Source organism: Zalophus californianus, chromosome 5, assembly GCF_009762305.2.
Source record: "Zalophus californianus isolate mZalCal1 chromosome 5, mZalCal1.pri.v2, whole genome shotgun sequence".
NCBI lineage: Eukaryota > Metazoa > Chordata > Mammalia > Carnivora > Otariidae > Zalophus > Zalophus californianus.
The window spans coordinates 26,378,265-26,405,713 of NC_045599.1; the positions used below are offsets into that span (position 1 = coordinate 26,378,265).

At 41.1% G+C, this 27,449-nt stretch overlaps 2 protein-coding genes across 2 annotated transcripts in view; one reads left to right on the top strand and one right to left on the bottom strand.

The window, feature by feature from the left end:
• Positions 1 to 4,958: 4,958 nt before the first annotated feature.
• Positions 4,959 to 12,660, top strand: LEAP2 (liver enriched antimicrobial peptide 2). The gene is made up of 3 exons (XM_027607171.2): positions 4,959 to 5,238; positions 5,421 to 5,560; positions 6,070 to 12,660. The coding sequence occupies exons 1-3, from the start codon at positions 5,182 to 5,184 to the stop codon at positions 6,104 to 6,106; spliced, it is 234 nt and encodes a 77-aa protein (XP_027462972.1). The 5' UTR covers positions 4,959 to 5,181; the 3' UTR covers positions 6,107 to 12,660.
• The window catches only part of AFF4 (AF4/FMR2 family member 4), an 87,321-nt gene continuing 66,859 nt past the window's right edge, over positions 6,988 to 27,449 (bottom strand). The window contains 11 exon segments of the mRNA XM_027607169.2: positions 6,988 to 12,786; positions 16,001 to 16,221; positions 17,438 to 17,481; positions 18,295 to 18,388; positions 19,779 to 19,850; positions 20,108 to 20,244; positions 20,361 to 20,424; positions 21,023 to 21,117; positions 25,709 to 25,899; positions 25,902 to 25,948; positions 26,563 to 26,651. Of these exon segments, the coding sequence (XP_027462970.2) occupies positions 12,659 to 12,786; positions 16,001 to 16,221; positions 17,438 to 17,481; positions 18,295 to 18,388; positions 19,779 to 19,850; positions 20,108 to 20,244; positions 20,361 to 20,424; positions 21,023 to 21,117; positions 25,709 to 25,899; positions 25,902 to 25,948; positions 26,563 to 26,651 (1,182 nt within the window). The 3' untranslated portion in view covers positions 6,988 to 12,658.

Below are 27,449 nucleotides of genomic sequence, written 5' to 3' on the forward strand. Positions count from 1 at the left end.
TGGTGGGTGGCGTGAACTGTGGGGTTGGTTCCTCCCATAATAAGATCTGGTAACTATATTATAATTAGTATTGTCAGGTATTTAACCCTTTACACAAATAAGTACTTGTAAACTGCAGAACTATCTTTGAATTAAGGAGTAGTATTGTGTTCATTTTGCAGATGAGGACCCAGGAGCACAGTGAGAGTAATTTGACCAAAATGACACAGCTAATGAGTGGTGGAGTCTGGCACTAAAGGTTTTGCTCTTAAAGCTTTCCTAGACTGCCTTTCCACCCTAAGACAGGCCTTCCTTAGCCTGAGGGGAAGGAAGTCAGCTATAAAAGGGGGGCGGTGAGGTCACCCCTTGGCCTGTAGAACTAAACTGCCTGTGTCTGTACCAGCCTGCCAATGGTGGGCTTTAATCACATACGGCCCATAATGCTTAAAATCATTACTCCCTGGCCCTTTGTTGAAAAGTTTGCCCGTTTTAGAGCCTTTGAATTATCTTTTTAGTAGAAAGGTACCCTTTTTCCTTCACCAGGAGATGGGTAGAGGTAGGTGTTGGTAGTGTCATGCTTCTGGTTCCCTGCTCCATTTCCAGAAACTTCCTCACTTCCAAGGACACGTGCTGCTTGTCTAGAGCAGCAACTTGCACAGTGTAGTTCAGCTTCTGGCTGTATTTTTTTTTTCTTATTCTAATGATTATTCTTGTCTGTTAGGAACTGAAGTTAAAATACTTCAAAACAAACAAAAAAATGGTAATATAAATTGTATTGATTGGGAGGCAGGATGAAGAACCTCTGAGTCTGGTGAACTTAGGCCCATACCCTTTAACCTGTGGTGCTTCACTGTATGATAGAAGAAAGAAACCTGCGTTCCTGAGCTTTGACCTCTTCGTTGGTAAGATGATGTGTTAATACAAAACCACAGGGTTGTGGTAATGGTGGAATGAGTGATCTGTAGGAGGCTGGCAAGCTTAACAAAGGACACCTGTACGATGGAAACTCCTGCCTCACCCAACATGGTGGAGCCCAGTGTTCCTGGGCTCTTCGTCTATATTTGTTCCGAGGGTTTGCTGCATGTTTGGGGCATAGACTGTTGAGAATTTGATGAAGCTGTGGACCTGAAGATGGAAACGCACCACCCATCCTTCACACCGCATAGTTTTTCCTTTTCTTAAGATTTTATTTGAGAGAGAGCATGAGGGGGTGGGGAGGGTCAGAGGGAGAAGCAGACTCCCCGCTGAGCAGGGAGTCCTGTTGTGGGGCTCGATCCTGGGACCCCGGGATCATGACCTGAGCCGAAGGCAGACGCTTAACTGACTGCATAGTTTCAACAGGTTCGGGCACCAGGGGAGAGCCACTGCCTTGACAGGCCATTCGTCGGTCTCTCCCTCTGAGAGAACTCTAACCCCGAACTTCGGGGAGATGGCTACCCTCTTCCATCTTCTTGGCTTCGTTTTACCCCAAGACTTTGTTTCTTCCTGGTTCCTTGACTTCTTTGGAGATAACAGCACAAAAGCAAATGTACCCTTTCTCAGCTCCGACCAGGCACCGGGTCTGGTCTGCATCATTTTTATCCCAGGAGTGCTCTGAGAAGACCCTGCTGTAGGGGCGCCTGGGTGGCTCAGTCGGTTAGGCCGCTGCCTTCGGCTCAGGTCATGATCCCCGGGTCCTGGGATCGAGCCCCGCATCGGGCGCCCTGCTCGGCGGGGAGCCTGCTCCTCCCTCTCCCTCTGCCTGCCTCTCTGCCTACTTGTTCTCTCTCTGTATCTCTGCCAAATAAATAAATAAAATCTTTAAAAAAAAAAAAAAAGGACGACCCTGCTGTAAGCAAGCCCTTTCACCTGCTGAGCTTCTGCCTTTGAAGAAAATTATGAAAGTCTGCCGTCAGCCTGTCTCACCAAAGGGCTGACTTCTCTAAGCTGGGGGGCACGGAGCCCTGTGTAGCAGGGTGCTGAGGTAGGTGGGGGGCTGGAACGTGGTGAGCTGTATAGCTCGGTGCCCCTGTAAGTGATAGGGGATCTGGGATGATTTTAGGGGCCATTCTATCTGCCGAAATCCACAAAGAAAAGAAAAACGGGTGAAGTCTCTCAAGGAAGAAAGGGACCACTGCTGTGGGCCCCACTGCCTGAAACCATCCACGTGGAGCCTCCAGCCCTGGGTGTGGCATTTCATCTGCTTCCGGGGCACAGCCACTTACTCACTCGGCCCTTCTCAGCAGGGCCCTGCCCCGACCAGGGCTTTTATCTCTGCGCTGTACAGTGTGGCAAAGTGAACTCCGGTTTGCCAACCAAGTCCCGGCGATACAGGCCTATCTAGTGCCAGGTCCAGCCAGCAGAAAAGCAAATACACTTTGACCCTGGAAGTTTTACCTGGAACTTTTCCATTTCAGAGTCTTTCATTTTTTATTAGGCACGTCCTGCTCAGGGATAGCAAACTCTCCAGTTACTGCCGAGCCTTCATGGTCTCCTCTCCCCCTGGAATGTGTTTCAAACTGCTCGTGTAGCTACACCCTCTTTCTCCCATTTCCTCCTGTGCACTTAGTGGCAGAAAGTCCCTGGGACTTGAAGTAGAGTTACCAAGCTAGAAGCTGTCAAACAAGCTTCTCATTTTCTTCCTGTAAATTAATCATTTGAACCCCCAAATGTCAGCGGCTGAGAAGCCTCAGCTCTACTCCCATCTCGTTGGGAGAACAAGAGACTAAAGCTCTAAGGGAAAGGGCTGGCCTGCGGTCAGTTAACCTAGACCCCCTGCTCCTGCCTCCCGGCCAGGCGTTCTCTTTATGGCTGAAATTAGTAAAGGCTGCTTAGACCTTTCTGCTGGAGGAAGGCGTATGTAGTTGTGTGTTTACTCATTCAGCAAAATACTTGGCTGTAGAAAACTCACGAATTTTTTAAATTTATTAATTTCAGGAATAGGATTTCACAACTATTCAAGGGCTGTGGGATGGCTGTGGACAACTGTTGTCACCTCAGCTAATGTCTGGATGCCGCTTCGCTTTTAAAAACTGATTTTTGCTCGGTTGATTCAAAACAAAGAGGTAATGTAGACATGTTGAAAGACTTTTCCTGAGATGCCTGGGTGGGTGGCTCAGATGCTTAAGTGTCTGCCTTCGGCTCAGGTCATGATCCCAGAGTCCTGGGATCGAGCCCCACATCGGGCTCCCTGCTCCGCGGGGAGCCTGCTTCTCCCCCTGCCTCTAAGAACAGCAACAACAACAAAAAGAAATATTTTTCCTAACAGTGGTTCCTTCCATGGGCAGTAACTAATAGGTTTTTTCTTCTGGGAGGAGGGGTGGCATACAAGATAGAGGCTCAAACCCCAAAGGCTTCTGCAGTGTTGTCCCATTCATGATGATGAATGGTACATTTTCCCCCCTAGGCACACTGGAGCCTCAGGCCCTTTCCTTGGCTGGGGTACTGGCTATATATTAAATTAACACAAAGGCTAATTTGATTTTGCTTGGGGTACAGGAAGGCAGATATGGAGGATTAGGAGAAAGTACCCATGTTTGGAACTAGAAGTTTCCAAATCCCATTTGGCATATCCCTCTCTTAAGAGCAGGCTGGCACTGAGGCCACACCAGACCCAACTGTCTCTAGGACATCACGTTGTTCAGTCTCTCGCTTATCTAATCGGGTTTGTGTTCTTACCCAATGTTCACTAGGTCATCACATAGTTTCTTCCCCACCCCACAAAGGTTCCTAGTTAAGCCCCTACGTGGGGTGATTCAACATCCAAGCTCAGGGGTAAAAAGCGAAGGAGCAGCTGACTAGTCTGCTTCTCCATGTTCCTAACATGCACGCAGTGGTGTCTCCCTCTGGGCTTGGCTCCATGGTCCTTAATGGACCAGAACCAGGACAGACAGATCTGTGGAGTCACACCCCCCTCTTGCCCTGTCCCAGTCCCTAGGCCTACCTCACCACCGTCTTCTCCCTTGACGAGAGGATTGGCAACCATCCCGTTCCACCTTCAGCTGTACCTCATCTCCTCCGCTTTACCTTGTGGAACAGGCAGGCTCAAACCAAATATCCGACCTCTGACAATGGTAAGGGCCTTGGGAAGAGGTATCAGCCACGTTTTTACGGAGACACCAGTCAGAGAAATAATCTTGTTACCTTTGTCTTGTTGGCTCATCCTTCCTGGTCATAGGAAGATCTGAAGTCCTATAAATCCTACTCAAAAGTTACACCTTTCCCCCAAATCATTTAATGAGTACCCATAACACCTCACGACTTAGGTACATGCCCTTTCTTGTTCTAGCAACCTGCAGCAGTTCTGCTTAAGCTGATGAATGTTTTGGGCTTTAGCGATACCTCAGCCCTAGGCCTGCTCCCCTGAGGCTGCTGGAAGGCTCTGCCCCGCAGAGGGACCCAGTCAACTATGGCGAGGAAAGCCCAGAATTCAAGGATTGCAGTGTGATTTGTCACCATCGTCAAGCAATCCCACTGATTTAGGAGCCCCTACTAACTCCTCATTCACATTTTTTAAAAACAAAACAAAAAAACCTATACTCATTCATTCAATTCACCCACAGTTCAGGGAAGTCCCACATCAGTCTTGATTGCCTTTCCTTTGGGAGAAGGCAGGTAGGCCAGACTCTGAACTTGCCACAGCTGGGTCCGTTCTTCTAGGGAGATGATCTGGAGCAGGTAACTGGGAGGGCAGGCCATCTATACAAAAGGGGGATCTGGGGCACTCTTAGATCACACCTGCTGAAGAACCTCCCACAGAAGGGAGGTAAGGGCCTTATCCAATTGCCTGTAATGCAATAGATTGGTGCCTCTTTCCCAGACAAGGCTGAGAGGGGTCAACGCAAAGACCTCATGAGACTTCTATTTTGATTACAGTGATCTCACTGAGCTATTTTGGAATCAAAATGTGGCTAGGTGCCTGGTTTCCCTCAGTGGCTTCACGTGGCTTTCAAAGGGAAGGAGGGGGTGGTGCTGACTTTTGGCAAAAGGGTCCAAGCCAGCAACATAAAAGTCCAGGTGAGGGATCAGTAAATACAACGTGCCTGAAAGGCAGGCCTTGAGCACATTCCTCTGGTAGACATTAACTTATTAAATTGACCCTGACTGCAAATACAAACTTTGCCCCATCTCACCTGGCAACCATAAAAGAGGTGACTTTCAGTCTATAAAAGCCAGTGGGAACCGTTGCTGGGTCCCAGGCTCCAACCACCTCCCTCCGGCAAGATGTGGCACCTCAAACTCTTTGCAGTGCTCATGATCTGCTTGCTGCTGCTGAACCAGGTAGGAAGTGCCTGTGTGGGCGTTGTACTGGTGGGAAAATCACAAGCAGAACTTGAGAATGGGACTCAGCCCTGAGGAAGGGTCCCTCTGCTCTCGAGTCTACAGCGTCCTGGGGGTGATTCTCCCCAGGTGTGCAGAAGGGGGTCAACGGTTCCATACCTGAGGTTGTCTCTGCCCTACAGGTAGATGGCTCCCCCATACTGCAACTGAGTTCAACAAAGAGAAGGTCCCGGAGAATGACCCCGTTTTGGAGAGGGGTCTCCCTCAGGCCCATTGGATCCTCTTGCCGGGACGATTCTGAGTGCATCACGATGTTGTGCAGGTATTCCACACACTTGAGAGCAGGGCCGAGGCAAGATCAGCACACACACTTACCTAAGAATAAAAGTGGAATAGGCGATTGCCTGGGCTGTAGCCCAGAGCTCCCTGGAGAATCCCTCAGGATTCAAGAACCAAGAACAGCTCCACACAGGTACCACGAAAGAGTGGTGCCTTTGCTTTCTGCAGTTTACCCTGAGGTTGGATAGAAAAGCAGAGGAAGGAAATGCGCAAGAGGTGGCTGGCTCTGGGCACTGCTAGACCTTTGTCTTAAAAACCACCTTTTCTGGGGCGCCTGGGTGGCTCAGCTGTTGAGCGTCTGCCTTCGGCTCAGGTCATGATCCCGGGGTCCTGGGATCGAGCCCTGCATCGGGCTCCTTGCTCCACTGGGAGCCTGCTTCTCCCTCTGAAGCTCCCCCTGCTTGTGTTCCCTCTCTCGTTTTCTCTGTCAAATAAATAAATGAAGTCCTAAATAAATTATAAAAAGAAACACCACCTTTTCTTTTCCTTTAGAAAAAGACGCTGTTCCCTGAGTGTGGCCCAGGAATGATGTACTAATCAGGAGAAAAGAGGACAGCGCTCCCCTACAACAATGCTCTGTTCTCTGCGATACTGATTAACTGCATTTTGGCTGGAGACACTTAAGTGAAGCAGTCTTGTATTTTTAATATTTAAAGACAGATGTATGCTTTAAACTGGTCTCTGTTTCTTCTTAGAATGTTATGTAGATAAGCATTACTAAACTTGTCAGTTTAGAGTTTATTTTTCTATGTATATTATTAAATGTCTCAAAATTTTCGCAGTCTGGAATTCAAGCTTTTCAGGGCTTGAAAAGGATTCATTTTGTATGCTACAGAAAAAACCCCAGCATTGCCCAATAGCAGACTTCTCAATCTGCAAACTGCAGTGAAAGTGAACACTTAAGAAACAAAGAACACGATGAGAGGCTGAAAGACGAAGGTTTCCTAATAGCCACGTGATCAGCCTTGGCAAGTTCACGAGCTGTGGCCCTGGATCCTGGCCCTTCACTCGGTGTCAGGACTCTTCAGTGAGGTGTCAGAGATGGGCAGTGCTGGCATTTGCGACCTGATGACGTGCCCAAGTTTGTCGAGGACTGAACAGAAAGCAGAATTGGAAGAAGAATCTAGTTTAATAAAACAATAAAAGCCCAAGCCCCCAAGAACAGCAGAAAAGACTTCTTTTGAGATTTTTGCTGGAGCAGGGCAAACTGTGATCTATGCAAAAGGACACATGGCCAGCAAGTTCAGAATTTCTGTAATCAGGAAATGAGAGCTGGACTGGGGGTCCAGACTTTTCAGGTAGAGTAGCAGTGGGCACTCAGGTACAAAGCAGAAATTACACTGAAAAGGCAAAGTAAGAGTTGAAGAAGTTTAAAGAGCACAGTGTTTATAAACTTTAATACAGAAAATCTATTTGATATTTATTAAACTTAGTTTCTCCAGCTATGGTTTGGCATTATACAAAGCATCTTAATGACACAGTAGAGTTAAAAAGATCTTTACAAATTGAAATGTGATACCCTTGTCTCCAAATATTTTAATTGCCATAAATTTGTTTAAAAATACACATTAAACGCATGTTTGACACTCTAAACTTTCTATAATCTCAATACCACAAAATACATATAATATACTATACAGATGTGGAAAAATCTAGTTAGTATATAATACTTTGCTCACCATTAACAGCTTTATTATGTGAAATGCACATACTTAGAAATCCTAGCTTTTGAGCCCCAAAGTACCTCTGAAATTTTAATGTATTGCAACAAATAAAAATCACAGTATATAATTGAAATTTTGGTTGAAAATGTCAGATGCCTAAATATTTTGGATAAAAGAAATGTAAAACAAAGATTTGGATCATGTACAAAAACAAAGGCATCCTAACAGACACTAACAGTACCTTTCTGCAAAATCAACAAGGCTTTTAATTTATCAGTGGCATTACTTCCCCTCCAAAACCCTCCCCAAATATCAAACCGTTATTCACCTAATAGTTTTAATTTCAAATAAGATAAAAGGATTCAATAAATATATAAGCATTTCCATCCTCCATATACAAAATTTCTTAAAACCATTCAAAACGGAGGCTAGATAGAAATTTTCATAACCGTGCTAACCAACCTCACATCTGGTCCTCCCAAGTAGTGCCTTTTTAGGCATTGCCAATTGGGCCAGCTCTGGTGGTGAGCCCCGCCCGCCCCACCCCACCCGCAGTACTGTTGAACGCTCATGTCAATGATTTGCCAGGTGTGTGAATGTGCATAAAGTTATAAAATGGGGACACTTCTTGAACAGCAACAACAAACTCAACAGTATGGATAACCATGGCAGAGATTTGAAAGGCAGCATTTCCAAACAGATATTTTCCAGAGAGGAACAATAGCAGGTAGAAAATTCCAGTGGTTAAAAGCTGAAAAGAAACCCCACGTGGAAGCGGTAACAGGTCAAAAACTACAGATTACTAGAATTTCTGGGTGGGAACTTTTCTTCCCCATGCTCATTTAGAGAGCTTTTTTGTTTCTTTTTTAAGAACGGCAATTTATGCTTAGCTGAGCAATGGTGGCACGGAGAGGTCAATGCTGACATTCCTAAAGTCAACTTCATTACACAATGATAACCTTGGGCTGCTATTTTAGGATACTTAAACATCCAGAAGACTCGGTTTAGACTTAACTGTAATGCCTTATTCTGTGACCAGATTCCATCAAAAGGAAGCGATTAAGATATTTTTCCATTGCTTTTCTAAAGACGGTGACTTCTTTTTAATGAACCATGTGGTTCCAATGAAGAGAATCAGCATGTGCTTTACCTACTAGTAGTAACTTACTTCCTGTCACTTGTCAGCTTGGTTCTAAGGTCTAGAAGTCTAAACTGAATCTCTCCATTATGGAGTATGTGAAAGAGAAGCACGTAAAGAACATGACCAACTTGGTCTGTTCCTCTACATACTCGAAATCAGTTGATACTTAGCTCTCTTCTCTTTATTTTACACAATAGCAACCTTAGATGTGCAGTGTTATTACTGGAAAAAAGTCTACCTCTCCAACACGTTAATATGTGAAATCAAAATGAAATCTGTGCTCCACATAATTAGGGAGTATGGGTGATAGGAGTCTACATGGATGTGAAATGCTTTGCTTCCCAATTTAATTAGCTTAAAGAAAAAAAAAGATCATCACAATCTGCCTAAAACAGTCATTCCCATTGGATGTTCCTGGGACCCAGAGGCAAACTCCTATAATTCCAAATACATAATGAGGCCATTTTATTCAATTAGCAACTGGAAAATTAAAATCCTTCCCACCCTGTAAGAGCCCTATTATACTACAGAAGGGCTCAAATATATTTTAAAAGTTAATTTACTACAAATCATAGTAATTAAGCTTTAACAATCTAAAAGGAATACACATTGCACCCCTGAACATTAATATTCAAGGTGTCAACAAGAAAGTGTCTTAGATCAATTTAATAAATAATGTGGAAATAGTTGCACTAAGCTAAAATACTAAACACACACATTTTTGACAAACTAATTTCATGTTTTCATACATACATACATATATATAAAGTGTGTATGTGTACATAATTTTAAAATCCAAAGCTGCATACCCTCACACCTAGAAGAGTGCACAGTGTACCTCCCCTCTACACAACTAGGCATCACTGACTGGAGCGACCACTGGCTGCCCTTAAACTCCAGAGCGCTGCCAGCCTCCAGAACCAGAACTTTCATTTAGAACAGGTGCCTTCTGTAGGCTCTTGCTTCACAATGCAAGCTCACTCAATGAAGAGAAGTTCCCAAAGTTTCTGTCATTAAATACAAAATGATGCTTGTCTGATTTAGCTGATTAAACCTTTCTTTAATAAAAAGAAACAAACAACAATTAAAAACAACAACAACAGTGAATCTAATAAAGCCACAAGTGAATGCAAAGTGCGGCCCAGATGCCTATGGACCCAGCAGTGGGAGAGCTAGCCAGAGCACGGGCATGTGTGGGCACGTGCACACATTACTCTACACTGCTTGTGCACTGGAGAATTAAATCGTGATGGTCAACCTTCTCCACTCTTCAGCAACTATAGCTGAAGATTTATCTGGAGTACTCATTGCTTATAAAGTTAGTTCTTGGCTACTTGCTCAGGAAAAGGTGGCACTGAGGCAAGAAACAGGCTGAATGCTCCCCAGCCAGACCGGACCCGGGCTGGATTGTGGCAGGTGAATCACTTGGAGGTGAGAGCTCCCCACAGCCCAGCCCAGGCCGGGCAAAACCACCACGTGACAACTTCATCCACTGTTCACCGGCTGCCTGTGAAGAGGCCGGGGCTGTAGGCTGCTGCCTTCTGGCATACAATGTGGTCTTAAAAAGCAGTCAACAGAGTGATTTTTTTTTTTAAAGAGTTGCTATTTCTATAATTAACTATATATTAAGTACAAGTCTCAGACGAAGTCAGTTTTTAGCCACTTGTCAAATTCAGTTTTAAATGGTTAGAGAACACTGAAGACACCTATTGAGGAAGGAGGAATGGTGGCATATAAAGGGAGTCCAAAGTATGTGCTGGAGCAGATGAAGACGCAGACAACTTTTGAGGAGATGGACACAGAAGAAAGGGAGTGTGTGTTTCCACAGACTATGACACTGAAAATTCAATTATTTAGGACAGGATTTTGATCCATTGCCCATTACCACCTGGTGGGAAAATCCCTGCCCACACTGAAAAGCTTGAAAAATTCATTTCCAAAGAATTAACACAGTTTCAGAGAGAGAATTAACTTAGAACAGCACCATAAAACATGCAGGAAACTATGTTTTCACAAAATACCAGTGTGACCCCAGAAACACTCCTGCTGCCTTTCAGGACACACAAGAGATCAGAATGCACTGGAACTCAGAGGTGCCCCACGGGCTGCCGCTGCTGAAAGATTTATCCACTTCTAAGACTTCACTGCCAAGTAAGGAATCAGAGTAACAGCACTCAGAGGACAGGACACACCTGTACTCGATGAACAGGGGCAAGTGTCTTACCGAGTAACTACCCTAGTCACTGAGAAGTTGTCCTCTAAAGGAAAACTGTTCCTAAAACATGGGATAACATACTAATAAGATTAAGTTAGAAAGATTTCAGAGGCAATTTCTCCAAGAGAAAAAGATTAAATTCAGCATAATTTCTAAATTCCAATTCCCAGCGACATGCAAAAACCACCTGAGGTACAGAACAGTTCAAAAGCTCTGTAAATATGAAGCCACAGGACAATGAAGGTTCACTAGCTTCAGGAATAAGCATAAAAAAGGCTCAAATAGAGGATTCACTGCACCACTGGGCTTGGGGAGATTTTCTATCCTTTCTTTCCCACTTCAAACCTTAGCCATCATCTATAAATAGCAGGGCAATCCTTTTTTCTGATTGGATGAATTCATTTTCGGAATGGGGAGAATGACAATTTTTCTGGAGCAGCCATTACCCAGTTAGACTAAGTCATGTACCAAAGCGTTAGCTTTTCTGAAATAAATTCATCTTTATGTGACCCTAAAGGAAGATTAAAAAAGAAAGAGAATTTAACATGACTACTGCCAAAGACCAGCCACACTGGGTGATCTGGTCCTAGTGTAAAACTTCATCTGTAAACAATCCATAGAGTTCTCATTCAAAGGTAAGATTTAAGGCACACCAGACATGATAGGGGCACATGATAGGGGCATGATAGAGGGTACATTTCTCACCTTTGACTCCGATATGCACCTTACAGGGAAAGGTACTTTGATATACAACTCTTACAGAGCTGGCTTAAGCTCTACCCTTGCTCCCCTTCCCTTCCCACGAGGGCTAACATTGAACCAAATTAGGTACTTTTCTAGTGTGAATTTTCTGATCCCATCAGAAACATAAATCATTGATGAGGGCCTTCATTATACAAAGGGAGTCAGTACAAGACAAGTTTAAAAGGAGAACTTCATCTCTACCTCAGGCATTATAACCTTAAATTGTATAGCAAAAGCGCCCACAGCGAAGCTCCAGCCCATTCCTGCGTTAGTCACTGCACGCTCCTGTGAGCGCATCACAATCTAGTGTGGCAAAAACATTTTACAAATAAGAATTCTGAAGAGAGATTTAACCCTTCAAACATCATCACTGAAAGAGATATAGGCAGCAACCCTCAGGAGGTGGATCATCCTTTGTTCCACAGTAACTTACTGTTTTCAATTAACCGTCAAATTATTAGCAACAAAAAAAGAACACATGGTTTTGATAAAATCCATTAAGTTCAAGATTGTCCTTTTATGAAACCCTTCACATGATACCCTTCTCCTAGAAAGTTCGCCTGCCCTCCTTTGTAATGCATTAAATGCAAGCTACAGTCACCTTGTGATTGCTATAGTGTTAACACACATTCACAGTTCCTGAAATAATGCATACCGAATCAGACACATTTCATCTTCTATCTGTAGAATGCCATCTTCTCATATTTAAATGATTTTTCATGTGTAGAAGAATATCCTTAATACTAAGCATAAATTCTGCAATAAAATTGTAGTTAAGATTTAAAATAATATCAGGTAGCAGGTATAGAACACGTCCATATTTTAGATGAACCAACTCTTACTCTTAGAAGAGCTACCACAAAAAGACATTAGGTAACAAAGCTCCCCAAGTATATAAATAAAAAATGCCTACCTTAAATTTACGCTAAATGTTCAACAGAGTAAATTTATAGGCAGAAATAACTAAGTTTTAAACTAGCCCCAATCTGGGAACTTAAAAAAAATTAAAATAAATAGAATTTCAACTGATTAGTTATGAACTGCAATTGGAATTTCAATCTTATTACAGATCACTGAAACCGTCTTATCAATGTGCTGCAGATTTAAAAACATTTAAATAACTCTTCATATTGGGAATATTAAAGGGGTCAACTGACATCATGGCTTTGGGTTATAAATAACAACAACACATGAACCAGGGAGGAGAAAACCATTCCTCATTCTTAGTGTCGACTAGGTGTCATGTTATGGCAGTTTTCCTTCGTGATGTGACACAGTGTTGTGGAGAAAATCAGAGGCAACGAGGATGTGTTCAGTTCAAGATACCAGCTTGGCGTCCTGGCGAAGCCAATGCAGTCCCTGCCGGGTGTATCGAACTAGGTCTGTCATGATGCTCGCATTAAAGATGAGAGGGCCCATCACTTTATCCAGTTCAGCAAAGAATTCTAGGAAACCAAAACCAGTCATTAAATGATATACACATTCTCCTGAAACACTGCTTTTAAGAGTTTTAAGCCAGATTATAAAACAGTAGTCAAACGAAGTCAAAAAAAAACACTCCCTCCTGCACTACAATGAGGAGCATCCATGTTTTAGAACAAACCATGCCATAGTCTATCTTTCAAGTTCTATTATTTTCCCTAAGTCATGAAACGCTTCAAACAGACTGTATGGTTAGGAATTAAGTGTTATACATAAAAGTAGAATTCCACTGAAGGAAATTATCAATTACCAGTATGCAGTACACATGACTAAAATGGAGACAATGTACTACATTGTACTATTACTCAAGAACAGTCTCTGTGTACTGTCTGTGTAAGAAGCAAGTGATACAAAAAGTTCCTTGCACTGGTCCCCATAAGAGCTCCTGTGAGGTTAGACATTTATGACAAACTTTCTGCTGTAATCATATGCCATGCAATACTGATAAATTATCCCATGTTTTAGACAGTATAGTTTAAAAATGCAAAGGATGGAAATGAAAGGATTCTTCCTATGTGAACAAATAAAGGCTGATCTGCACGTGAGGTGGGTGCAGAGAGGAGGAAGGAACGACAGTGTCCTAACATTTGATCCCAATGCAATTTGGGAGGAGAGAGGGATGTAGGTCTCAGACAGAAAGGGGAGTTTTTATACACAAAGAGAAAAAGGGGTCATTCTCATGATAAACACCTAGGCCTACTCAAATAATTCAAGAAGCAATCAAAGAGAAGAGGAGAAAAGGTTCTTTTTTATAGAATTCCAGATAATAAATGCAGGTACAATATCAAAATAGAAAATTCCTGTCCCCCTGCCCTTTTTAAAAGTAGGCTCCAATGTGGGACTTGGGACTCATGACCCTGAGATCATGACCTGAGCAGAGATCAAGAGCCACTTAACCTACTGAGAAACCCAGGAGCCCTGAAAATTCCTATTTCCTAGTGGAATAATGGATGTAAGTAATGACCATCAATGGGTGCTAAAACCTAAGTTAAAGTTTAACAGGGAATCTTACATCAAACTGAGTCAGGCTGAAACCACTTGAATTCCATCAATGGTCAAATCAAATATCACTAAACAAGAGATAACCATTAATTAAATGCCTCAATAATATCACATAATAGGAATCTAGAGCACGACCTATGAAATGTTATTTAAAATAATGAACTTGAATCTAATCAAGTCTCAAAATGTAACTATGAGTATGAAGGAAGTAAGGGGGACAGGGGAGCAAGCTAAACGATAAGAGGAAGGAATCCGTCAAATCCATAATAGGACTCATTTCCTCCTCAACATAAATGGCACAGTGCCCCACCCTCCAAAACACCAAAAACTGGAAGAAGGAGACAGACTTCGGACACAGATGAAGGAATGTTTGGATCCTGTTAAAAACAAAACAGTAAAGAAAAAAAAAGGCATATTTGTAACAACAGTAAATTGGATGATAGACCCTGACACAAAGGAATTACTGTTAATTTTGGTGGTTATGTTAACGGCACGACAATCATGTTCTTGAAAATCCTTGTCACCCAAAGATGCATACACCTAAGTATGTTCAGGGGAAATGCTTAAATACTCCAGAGGGGGGAAAAAAAAAAGTATGATTCAGAGAGAGAGCAAGGTGAAACAAGATTAGGAAAATGTTGTGTCGCTATCGAATGAAAGGTGCACAGGGATCATTATGCCATTATCTTTCCTTTAGTCAACATTGGAAAAGTACCACACAAAAAAGTAAAACTGAAAGGAGAAAGAAAATTTTAAAAAGGAAAAACGAGGCTAGAAAACTGGCATCAGGAAGAAAAATGGAAAGTAAAGCACGAGTGATTTAATAAGAATTTCTGCTTTGTAACCTTTCCTGAGCAATAGTGACAGTATTTAAAATTTTAGGAAAGATTTAGGTTTTCAGAGACACAATTTTATGTTAGATGTTCGGGTTCCTCTTCTGCTTTCTCCCACCATTATCCTTCTTTAGGGATAGTAATCTTTCATCTTCATCTGATGACCTGTTTATACTACAAACATTTAAAAATACTCTGAAAAAAGGACACTTGATTGACTAGTGTAGTGTTTCTCTACAAAGGGTCTACCTGAATAGCTGCCCCACACGCACATTTGCTACTAACAACTACAAAAATAAGATGGTGTTTATATAGTACTTTTCCCTAGGATCCTTTATTTACTTATTTTTTAATTTAAAATCCAGTATAGTCGGGGTGCCCAGGTGGCTCAGTCAGTCAAGCATCTGACTATTGATTTCGGCTCAGGTCATGATCTCAGGGTCATGAGTTCGAGCCCCACTTTGGGCTCTGCACTGCGTGTGGAGCCTGCTTGGGATTCTCTCTCCCCCATCCCTCTACCCTTCTCCCTTCCCTGTGCCACTTTGTGTGCGTGCACGCTCTTTAAAAAAATAAATAAAATAAAATAAAATCCAGTATAGTTAACATATAGTGTTACATTTATTTCAGGTGTACAATATAGTGATTCTTCCCTAGGATCTTTAAATACTTTATAATTATCAATGTTCTTAGTTTGGGCAATAACAAACTTAAGGTACAAAGCTTCAAATAACCTAATACTGAAGAATGCTAGAAACTAATTTATTTTGGGGTCTCCTTTAACACACAAGTTTTCCAATTCACTAAAAATCCAGTATGAATGTGGTTGGGTTTTTTTTTTTTAAGTTTTATTTATTTATTTTAGTAATCTCTATACCCAACATGGGGCTCGAACTCATGACCCCAAGATCAAGAGTCACATGCTCCTCCGACTGAGCCAGCCAGGTGCCCCTGAATGTGATTTCTTATGTACTAAATCTCGTATGTACAAGATGTCTGCATGTAATCCTATGCCTAAGCCAAATTTACTGTGAACCATCCTAAAATAGAACAGGTATTTTATTACTTTTATAACCGGAGCTGCACTTAATGTGCCTGAACAAAAGCACGTATGTCCTAGAGCAAAAGCTGTTTTTAGTTTCGTGTGTGTCACTGGTACAGTGAGAGGTATTTTGGACCAAACTCAGTACATTCAGTATGACTGGTAAGCAGTGGTGATTAGGAAACTTTACCGGCAACTCCAGACTACATAATAAACTAAATGCAGATCAGACATTATTTAACTAGATCATAAAAGCTCTTTTAACAATTTCGTCCTTCCAAGTTTCTCCAGAGACCCTCCTACCTTTTTGCTCTTTGGAAAGCTGCTCAGCTTGGTCCCAAATTTCCGTGGCATAGAGGAAGTTGGACGTAACTTGAACATAGCTGGCTGCCATCTGGTGGATCCTCTGTGGAATGGTCACTGAAGAACCACTTGCTGTAGCACTGCTGGCCCCAGAAGAGTAATTTCCGGAATTGCCTGGCGACAGCTTAGGAGAAACAGGGGAAGGCATCCCAACAGCTTTGCTACACAGAGACAAAAAGAAAGCTTATTCATGTGAATATGGTGAACGTGATGAAACCAATGTTCTACTGGCTGTTCATCCATGAAGGCTCTTAAAATTTGAAGATTTTTTTTTAAACTGGAAGAGTTCCCAGAGAAGTACAATTTCTTCTAAGTAAGCACTTAGCTCACGAAAACCCATGGCGAATCATCGTTATCTGGACTCTTTGTTTTAATGAATGGTAACAGAACAAAAGACGGCAAAGAACTGAGGAAGTCACACACCTGGAAAGCAGCAGTTCAAAGGCTTAGAAGCTAGATCACCTCACTCCCAGCTCCACACACTTTCCATCTATTCTGGTAGGTAATTAGGTACTTTTCAAGTTGTTTTGTAGAAAGTTGGGAGGAATTTGCAACTTAACACAAGAAGACTGTGGTAGTAGATAGGAACGTTTTATTTTGAATGCCATTATTTCTGATACTTTCCTAGTTTAACCAAGTTATTCAAAGCTGACAAAGAGGTACAGTTTCTTCAATCAACTGCAATTATCTCAAACTTCCTGTCAATTAAATATTTCTTAGGAAACACATGTTAAAATCTGAGAGGTTCATTTCAGGAGTACTAAAATTTGTGGAAGTGCCCAAGACCATAAAAACAAAAAAGAAAATGAAATAAAAGTTGGGGGGACAAAAGCGATTTGTTATGAATATCTTTTTATCTTCACTTTTAGCACTATAAATTTGGTTCAGAAAATACACAAGAGCAAAGACAGAAAGTCAGTTAACATAAAAATAATACCTGAACAGAAAAAAATTACAAAACAGAAGCTGTCAGGGTAATTGTCCTCCTTTTGGGGGGGTGATGTGGGATGAAGGAGAAACCACAATCACGCCACTGTTATTAATTTCTGTGTCAAGACTTGAGTAAAATAAAGATAACCTCAATGATAAAAACCCAACTATTAAACTCTAAGGACTGAGGTGCTGTCAAAAAACTCAGATTTCTACAGGTGAAATGTCCGCTGTCTACTCCTTCTAAGACTGTGTTTATTATATTTTCAACTTAGTAAAAAATAAAGAAAAAAAAATGAAAACTTTAAAAAATACTTTATTAGAGATGGTTTTAATTTTTTTTTTGTCATCTTTCCATTTCTGGAACTGGACCCTACCCATTCCACTTTTACATAAAAATAAATCATTTTGTCACAAAAAACATTTTATAGAGTAAAATTTACCTACCTTCCCAAGCCAGGTGATGGTGCTTGAGAATTATTATAAGAATTCTGTGGAAAAAATAAAATGTATGTAATTAAAAAAACACTACTTTTGAAGTACTAAACATATTCAAAAGCACACTGGGCCAGAACTGCTCCTTAAGAAGCTTTACAAATTTAAGAACCCAAAATGTAAGCATGAGAGAGAGAGAATATGTGTGTGTAAATGTGCAAAAGAAAGACCCTATTTAGGTGAGAGCCGGGGGTTCTTGGAAGACTTAAATGGAAGGACAAAGAATGAGTAACACTCAGACAGACAGGAGGTGTGTCATCCTATGTGCAAAGGCTGTGAAGAGATGTGACCCATATGCAGTTTCCCTGGAGCAGAGGTTTAGGTAAGGAACAAGAGAAAGAGACCTTGATGACTTGAGGTCAGGGTAAGCAGCTCAGACCTGACCTTGCAAGCAACAGTAAGCTACTGAAGGGTTCGAACTCAGAACCAGGGCAGGATTTTAAGATTTATGTGGTGGTGTGGTGAAAAAACACAGACATTTTAGGAAACAATTTAACAGTCTAAGGAAGGGTGGTAGTGAAAAGAGAAGGCCATTTGCAAAGTAGAAACTAGGTCTCATGATAGAAAGACGCTACATCAACTGAAATATTAGTAAGAGCTACTGCATATGACTACATAGATTCTATAATCAGATATATGTACATTTAAAAACTTTCCAAGAAATTTCAAACTTTCTGTTTGAAAGCTACCAACAGTAGCTCCTCGCTTGCTGTGGCAGGCCAAACAGGAAGAGGCCCTTGTGGGGCTGCGAAAGGAGAAGACAAATCTTGTCTCCTAGGACGGGGACCTTCCCCCACTGCCACACTTACCTTCAGGTGCTCTGTCAGTGTCTTTGAGTACTTGAGAGCATTTTCTTTCTTCAGTTTGAACAGCCTCAGGTACAGCAAAGACTGGCATCTCAGGCTAGCCAATGGAAAAGGGCAGCTTATTTAACAGCACAACAGACTGGCCACATGCGCAGACAACTTTTGTATTGTGCAAGAGTACAGGACCGGCTCGTGTGAACAGACCATGGCATAAGGTCAACGACGCTAACCCTCAGGCAAAACTGGAAGATGTGTCCTGATTATGGTACACACCCAAAGGAGGGGAAGACACTTAGGAATGGTCTCCTATTTGTTGACCATCAAGAATCAAAACCTCACCCACAAGACACCAACATGTCATTATAACATATGCATTCAAAGAAATTACTGAGGAGCAGAATCTCTAGATCAAATTATAACTATCTAAAATTCAGCAACAAAAACTAGAAAACTCAACTATGCACAGGACAACTCTGAGGCAACACATGGGAGCCTTACTATGGCTTGCAAAAGCCCTGCCACTGCTTACCTCCCCAGTCACTTTCACTTCTCCCCGGTCTCTGGAGGAGTTGCTTTAGTTCCTTGATAGCTCCCAGTTTCTTGCCACCATCTAGCCCTTGCACATATTCCCTCCACCTGAAGACTGGGTGTCTCTACACTCTACTCTCTTAAGAGTTATTATACTTTCCTTTCAAAGTACTGAATTCAGGGCGCCTGGGTGCCTCAGTTGTTAAGCGTCTGCCTTCGCCTCAGGTCATGATCCCAGGGTCCTGGGATCGAGTCCTGCATCGGGCTCCCTGCTCGGCAGGGGGGCCTGCTTCTTCCCCTCCCTCTGCTTCTCCCCCTGCTTATGTTCTCTCTCTCTCTGTATCTCTGTGTCTCGAATGAATAAATTAAAAAATCTTTAAAAAAACAAAAAAAACCAAAAAACCCACAAAGTACTGAATTCATACACTTGTGTGGCGATCTGATTAATCTGTCTCCTCACACTAGATACTAGACTCCACGACAAAAAAGACCGTGTCAGTTTATCCACAGCTACATTCCTAGTTGTTAAAGCCAGTGCCAGGTAAAGTAACTACTTTTAACAATCTGATAACATCTCCCTGGGACCAAGCCACCAAGCCACATTCTTTACTCTGAATAAACTAAGCACTTGCTCCCTAAGAGAAGGTACAGGATATGTGAATAAGGAGAGCGCATACCGAAAGAAGAGCCTGGTAAAGGCACCATGTGAGACATGGGGAGTTCTACGGTCAGCCCTACTCTACCAAGGCTTTTGCCATAAGCACAATGGATCAGAGACTGAGAACAACTAAAAATCCTTCAGTAGGAATTTTGACTTATTTTCTACTTTACCCATCAAAAATAGATTTATGCCTGGGTTATGAAAAGTCAATTCAAGGACAGCTTTCAGAAGGGCATAAACAGTGTAATTTCTTAGGGAACAGCCTGTCATCTAGCAGAGGCTGGAACACGACACTTACCAAAGTACCGTGAGCCTTTTATCTGCAGCTGTAGCATCAGGGGCCAAGTAATTCTTTAGCTTCATAGTGTATCTGTGAGTTAAAGCAACAAATGACACAAAACACAGTACTTCATCTTGATCTTAGGACTTCCTTAGTCCTCAGAACATTAGAACCCAACCTAAACAAAGGCAAAAATACCCACGGAAGTATCTAGTTCTCCTTATCCCAGGACAATAAAGGGTCAGGCTCCTTCACAGTTTTACTGTACACAGGTGTATCAGCCCCTTCCTAGATGAACCAAGGAAGTAATAGTGCCAATGACATGGCAGCAAAGTTTTCCCACTTACTTGATGAGCTCCACTGTCTCTGAATACATAGGGAATGGGGATTTGGATTCCTGAGCATTTTTCTCTAATGCATTCCCACATTCAATGAAAGATACCACAGCATCAAGATAGTATACAGCCTTCTCAAACCTATCAGACTGAAGAAAGGAGAATAAAGGTAATGAGAGATACACTGAGGTACTATGGGAACAAACAATATATGAAAACTTAAGTTAATTTGATTAAATAAATAAATGTGAGAATGTTTACATACCAATGCATCGGCATTGTGCTTTAGCTTTTTTGCTTCTTGTAAATAATGGTCTGCTGAATAATTTCTGCAATGTAAGTTTTTATAGTAAATAAAATAGTAAATATTTTCATAAGATATTACTTGTTCATTTTAGTCTCTAGCATCCCTCAGAAAATGACCCATTACTAAACATTCAGTTCCAGTTTTTCTGAGAAATGTTTTTATTGGGTTAAGAGCATAAATTGTGTTGGCCAACTCATGGCAAATTTTCTACTTAGGAATACAGAAATCAAGCTCCCTAGTATTAAATGCTTATTTTCCCAAGTTGTTTGAAAGATTCGGAACAAATGGAATGTGGGTAAGAGAAATATCCTTTTAATAAAATGGAGGAAAAACCCCAACACTGCTCTCACTTATTTAAGAAAGCCCTCATGTTAAACAGTGGTACCAGCAGCAGTCAGGTTCTACTTGAAGGTACATTATTCACGTGCCCGAGGAGTCATGGAGTTCAGTTAAAAGGAACAATACCTGGACTAGTAGGGTGCCTTTCAAATTAAAATCTGAATGTTCTATGGAGCACAACACAAGTATGAATTCTTCTGATCACTGATGGGAATTTAAATGAGTTTCTCACATGCTGACTGGAATGATTTCTCCAATGCATAAAAAAACATTTCTCTCACCTGTCGTCAAAGGCAAGCTTTGTTCTCCGAGGCTTAGAAGCATCAGGAGTTGGTATAGATGGAGGACAGCTAGAGGAGCTATTTGGAGCCTTTTCCTGACCAGAAAAACATATAATGTTGAAAATATATGTTGAAAATTCTGAGGTGATTAAAATTAAACTGAAAGTATCTTTTGAGCCACTAGGAGAAAGGAAACAAAATTCCACTGCCTTCAGTAATTAATTTCCTTGTTACAAAATTTTTAAATTTCAAAATGTAAAAGCCCTTTTTGCAGAACAGGTCCATTTTATATAACCAAAAATATTCATTCTAATAGCAGAGGTCTACTATGTACGAGGCACTGAACTACACACTAGTTAAAACATTCCTACTCTGAGAATAGGAATACTGCTTAAGACAAAATTTACTGATAATTAGTGGTCAATGAAAACAGCAATGGTAAGATCTAACACTTACTACACGCTTACTACTTACCAGGCACTAAGTTAACTAGGTACTTAGCAGTGTCATTAATCCTTCCACAACTTTATGGAATGTATACTGCTTTTGGGACAGAATAAAAAGCAACGGCAAGGAGGGTAACTCACCCAAGTTCAAACAACTTTTAAGTGGCATTCCTGGAATTTGGATTTTAAATCCAGATCTGCCATATTTTAAAAGCCTAGCCACCTTCTTAAACTTAATTCTACCTCCTCTCAACATAGCCCTTTATGCGGGGCCTGTGAGCCTGTCTTCCCAACTGCTTCCCTATACACATTTTCCCACAATAAAACACCATAAGTAGCAGAATTTATCCTACGAAATGATGTTTCAACATTAAAAAACCCGATTAATATATAATTTTACTGCCTGTGTTTAAAAATCTACTGAGAAGGAACCATAAACCATTTTTCTCAAATGATAACAGCTTTTCAGTTCTACCCAATACAGCTTATCTCAAGGAATAAAAATAAAGGCCCTGGGATTTGAGAAAATACTACACTCTTCATGGTAAAGTTCACATGTTTCTGAAATGGCTTCCTGCCTATTATGATGGAATGTAACATTACTAGGCCAGCTTTCCCTCTATGTTTTATAAGTAATTCCACAACTGCCTAAGTTTAGATTTACTGAAGGAAAATTGAAGTTACTAAAAATACATTAAAAAACTTTCTATGTATTTTAACGTATTTTCTTACATAAAAATTATATGCATGGGATATGTAAAATCACTGCGTGGTGAAGGAGGTTAACTAAAAATACTGTAGTGGTCATTTCACAATATATACATATGTTTAATCATGGTGTGCACCTGAAACTAATATGTTATATATCAAGTATATCTCATTAAAAAGGAACTGGCAGAACTAAAAGAATAGACAAATCTTTTATGTTTGTGGAAAAATGAACAAGAGGACAAAGTGACCAAAAATATCAGCATAAAGAAGGTTTGAAAACATGATTAATATAATTGAATTACATGGATTCCCTGTCTAAATATATGCAGAATACACATTCTTTCCTAGCAAATACAGAACATTACAAAATCTACCACATACTATACTCTCATAAAGTAAATCTTAACAAATTTCAAAAGACTGCTACCATGCAGATTACTTTCCAGCCCCAATGCAATTAACGTAGAAATACTAATCAGAAGACAACTAGCAAATCTCAGTATGTTTGGAAATTGACTAACATGCTTTTAAGTTAACTCTTGGGTCAAAGATAAAATCACCCTGGAAATTAGAAAATATTTTAAACGGAGTTATAAAAACAAACCAAATCTTCTAGGATGCACGTAAGCAGTTATTTAGAGGAAATTATACAGCTTATCTGCTTATATTAGAGAAAAAAGGGGCACCTGCCTGGCTCGGGTGTTAAGCGTCTGCCTTCGGCTCAGGTCATGATCTCAGGGTCCTGGGATCGAGCCCCGCATTGGGCTCCCTGCTCAGCGGGAAGCCTGCTTCTCCCTCTCCCACTCCCCCTGCTTGTGTTCCCTCCCTCTCTGTCAAATAAATAAATAAAATCTTAAAAAAAAAAAGAAAAAAAGGCTTAAAACTAATTTAAAAATTAATGAGCTAAGTATCCATTTTTAAGTCAGTAAACAGAAGCATAAATAAATAAGAAAGGAAATCATAAAGACTATAAGTTAATGAAATAGAAAACAAAAATAAACCACAAAGAATCAACAAAAACAAAGGCTAGTTTCTGAAAAGACAAGTAATTTTACTAATAAGCCTCTGATGAGACTGATCAAGGAAAAAGAGAAATGGCACAGAGAACTAATATGAAGAACAAAAGGGAGGGCGCGTGGGTGGCTCAGTTGGTTAAGCAACTGCCTTCGGCTCAGGTCACGATCCTAGAGTCCCAGGATCAAGTCCCGCATCGGGCTCCCTGCTCAGTGGGGAGTCTGCTTCTCCCTCTGACCCTCCCCCCTCTCATGTGCTCTCTCTCATATAAATAAAATCTTTAAAAAAATAAAAAACAAAAGGGAAACATAAGTAGAGATGTCACAGATATCAAAAGCATATTAAGAGACTGAACCTTATACCAACATATTTCAAATATTTAATAATATAAGCAAATATGTAGAAAAAATAAAAATGATATGTAATTTTGGTTTTCCATATTATCTAATTTTCCTTTAGCTAAAATAAGAAAAAGCATATTTTCCAACTAAGTTACAGATTCTTCTATAATAAACCCATATGTAATTGCCTAAACTGGAAATTGCCAAGGCTAACATTAATGATTTTTTTTTAAAGATTTTATTTATTTATTTGAGAGAGAGAGAATGAGAGATAGAGAGCACGAGAGGGAAGAGGGTCAGAGGGAGAAGCAGACTCCCTGCTGAGCAGGGAGCCCGATGCGGGACTCGATCCCGGGACTCCAGGATCATGACCTGAGCCGAAGGCAGTCGCTTAACCAACTGAGCCACCCAGGTGCCCTAACATTAATGATTTTAACAACTGTTATTTTAACAACTGTTAAAAGCCCTAAGATCTTGAAATCAAAGTGGTCAGGGCCTATATTTTATATTCTGTCAATAACAATAGAGTACCAAATAATTACATTTGATCCAACAAATATTTCCTGATTACCCAGTAAGCTAAACAATGGAGACAAAACAAAACAAGATACAAATCCCTGCTTTCAAGGATCTGACAAACCAATAAAGAAGAGCCACATAGTTTTACCTATGAGATCGCACAACTAAATGAACAGGTGACCTCACTTAAAGAATACATTTAAAAAGGCAGTAGGAGGGGGGCGCCTGGATGGCTCAGTTAGGCCTCTGACTCCTGATTTCGGCTCGGGTCATGATCTTGGGGTCGTGGGATCAAGTCCCGAATTGTACTCTGTGCTCAGCGGGGAGTTTGCTTGAAATTCTCCTCCTGCCCCAACTCAGGCACACTCTCTCTCTCTCTCTCTCTCTCTCTTTCAAATACATTTTTAAAAAGATTTTATTTATTTATTTGATGGAGAAAGAGAGAGAGCGGGCGTGCAAGCATGGGGAATGGCAGGCAGAGGAAGAGGGAGAAGAAGCAGGCTCCCAGCTGAGCAGGGAGCCTGATATGGGGCTTGATCCCAGGACCCTGGGATCATGACCTGAGCTGAAGGCAGAAGCTTAACCAACTAAGTCACCCAGGTGCCCACAAATAAATCAATCTTAAGAGAGAGAGAGAATGGTATGAGGTTTCAAGAAATAAGCATTCAGGCCTCAAATCCTACAGGTGAAGTATGGAAAATGGAGAAAGAGCCAGTTAGCAGGTAGACACAAAACTGGACGGTAGAAGGAGGCCAAGAGGCCAGTCAGGTTCCTTAAGAACACTAGAATGAACTCTCTAAACTATTACAGAAGGGTGTCCACCTGGAGAAAAAGCCATCTGTATATCTCAATTTGAGCCGTTGTTCACAACTAAAATCACCTCAATTTTAAAGACTTAATTAAATCGCCACATTTAATAAGCATGAATAACTACCTTTAATGGTCAATTTTTTCAACTCTCAAACCTTCGCTTACTCAAGTCACAAATAACAACCCAGTGAATTATATTCTTAAAAATCTAGGTGTTTTCTTAATTTTGTCAGAGTTTGCTCGTGATCAAAACAGTTTAGAAAGTAATGCAAATAACCTGGTAAATAAAGTGAGGGTGAAAGTCTAATACAGTACAGCCTTGAAAAAGCTTCTATGATCCATTTCTCCACCCAGGAACATGAAGAATAGTCCCCTACATTATGATCATGCTCCAGGAATAGCTCCAGTACTAGCTCAGCTAAAGAATTTTCCCTTCTTCATGAATCAAAGCCAGATTGGCTGCTTTATCACTTTATGTAATATACTTGCTTGTAAAATCTAATTCTAAAAAATCCAAAGCCAATTTCAAACCACAGACAACTCAATCGTAAGAACTGGAGTGATTTATAATTAGATCATAATCGACTACTTTCTTCCAAAACCAACTTTCCCAATTATGGGTTTCTCTTAATTAACATGCACGTGGCCAGGTGAAGTACTGCTTTCATGGTCTCAGATCAACTGCATATGTTTATTATCAAGATTATGACATTCTGAGAGTAAAAATGCACAGGCCTATAAATTTAATCAGAGTTGTACATGATCGTTCAAGCACAATGTCACCTTAAAGAATTCCTATGGCAATGAGATTGCTTTCCAAGAGGCTCAGACCCCCAACGCCTTACCTTGACCTCCTTAGAGCTACTGGAAGTCTTCCCTTCAGTCTTCTTCTGCTTTGATGTGGAGGAACTGTTTTTGCTGCTGCCACCATTCTCCTTGTTGCTATTATTACTTGACTTTAAAGAAGACGACTGACTAATAGTCCTCTTCCGAGAGCCATGCTCTGTTTTTGGATCTTTTGAAGGAACGGGCCCCGCGGAGAAGGCAACAAATCCTTTTCTTTTGCAGCACTTTGCTTAGATGACCTGCCAAATCAAACAAATGCCTTCATTTCTCCAACACAGTCATATGGTGGTGATGGATTTTTTTCTATTTCTTTCTGCCTGCTTTCAAGACAAATTTGTTTCTCCCTATTTAAGTATGAGGACACAACATGACTTCTACAAAACAAGAGTGTACATTTCATAAGGACAGGCCTCTTAGCTGTTTTCCACCCCCTGGCTGTACGTATACCCAGTGCCTAAATGTTGGCCTGCCACACAAGTATTCAATAAATACTGGTTACATAAATGAGAAGATGAATGATGAAGATATGACGTTCCTAAGTTAGAAACCGGTCTCTTGCCAGATACAGATAAGCTTGTCATCTAGCCAGAAAGTGCTAAAACTTTAATTCTTATCCTGTACTCAACCCTACTCCACTACAGAAGGAAGAAAGGAAGAGACTGAATCTTAAAAACTTTCCATTGTAATTAGCTAACAGCAAAAGCTCCCTCCTCTACTAGTTGGTATATGTACACATATACATGGATATGACATATAGTCACTGAAAGGAACAATCTAAGAGCACATTAGAAAGTACCCAATGGCAAATGACATACACATATTAACACACATGTAACATGTTTTGGGGACGTACTCTCTGTTGCTGGATGGCTTGTGACCTGCTGAATTCTTGTCCTCTGTTTTGGGTTTCTTGCTGTCATTGGCTCGGGTATCATCTTCATTCTGGATGAAAAATAGAAAAAAGCAACTACTACGTTTGATTTTTATTCATCTAATTTCAGTTTCCAGCAGGAGTCACCCTCAATAATTTATCCCTGATAAGTTTCAGAAAGAAGATAAATGTGAAGTGAAATAACTCATTTAAACAATGTTCAGTGAACTGAGTTTCAAGGCTGAGAAGTCTCCTATTTTATTTTAAAGATTTTATTTATTTATTTGACAGAGACACAGCGAGAGAGGGAACACAAGCAGGGGGAGTGGGAGAGGGAGAAGCAGGCTTTCCGCGGAGCAGGGAGCTCAACGTGGGGCTTGATCCCAAGATCCTGGGATCATGACCTGAGCCGAAGGCAGACGCTTAACGACTGAGCCACCCAGGTGCCCAAGAAGTCTATTTTAGATAAACAGAGCCCAAACACGGAAACACATTTCCTACAGTCTTTTAGGTGACATCTTTCATCCTAATGACTTTGGGGGGGGGGCTGTGAAATTATAATTAAGATATAATTCATATAGGGGCGCCTGGGTGGCTCAGTCGTTAAGCATCTGCCGTCGGCTCAGGTCATGATCCCAAGGTCCTGGGACTGAGCCCCACATCGCTCCCTGCTCTGCGGAGAGCCTGCTTCTCCCCTCTCCCACTCCCCCTGCTTGTGTTCCCTCTCTCGCTGTGTCTCTGTCAAATAAATACATAAATCTAAAAAAAAAAGATATAATTCATATACGATAAAATCCACTCTAAAAGTTAACAATTCAATGACTTTTAGTATATTCACAGAGGTGTACAACCATTACCACAAGCAATTC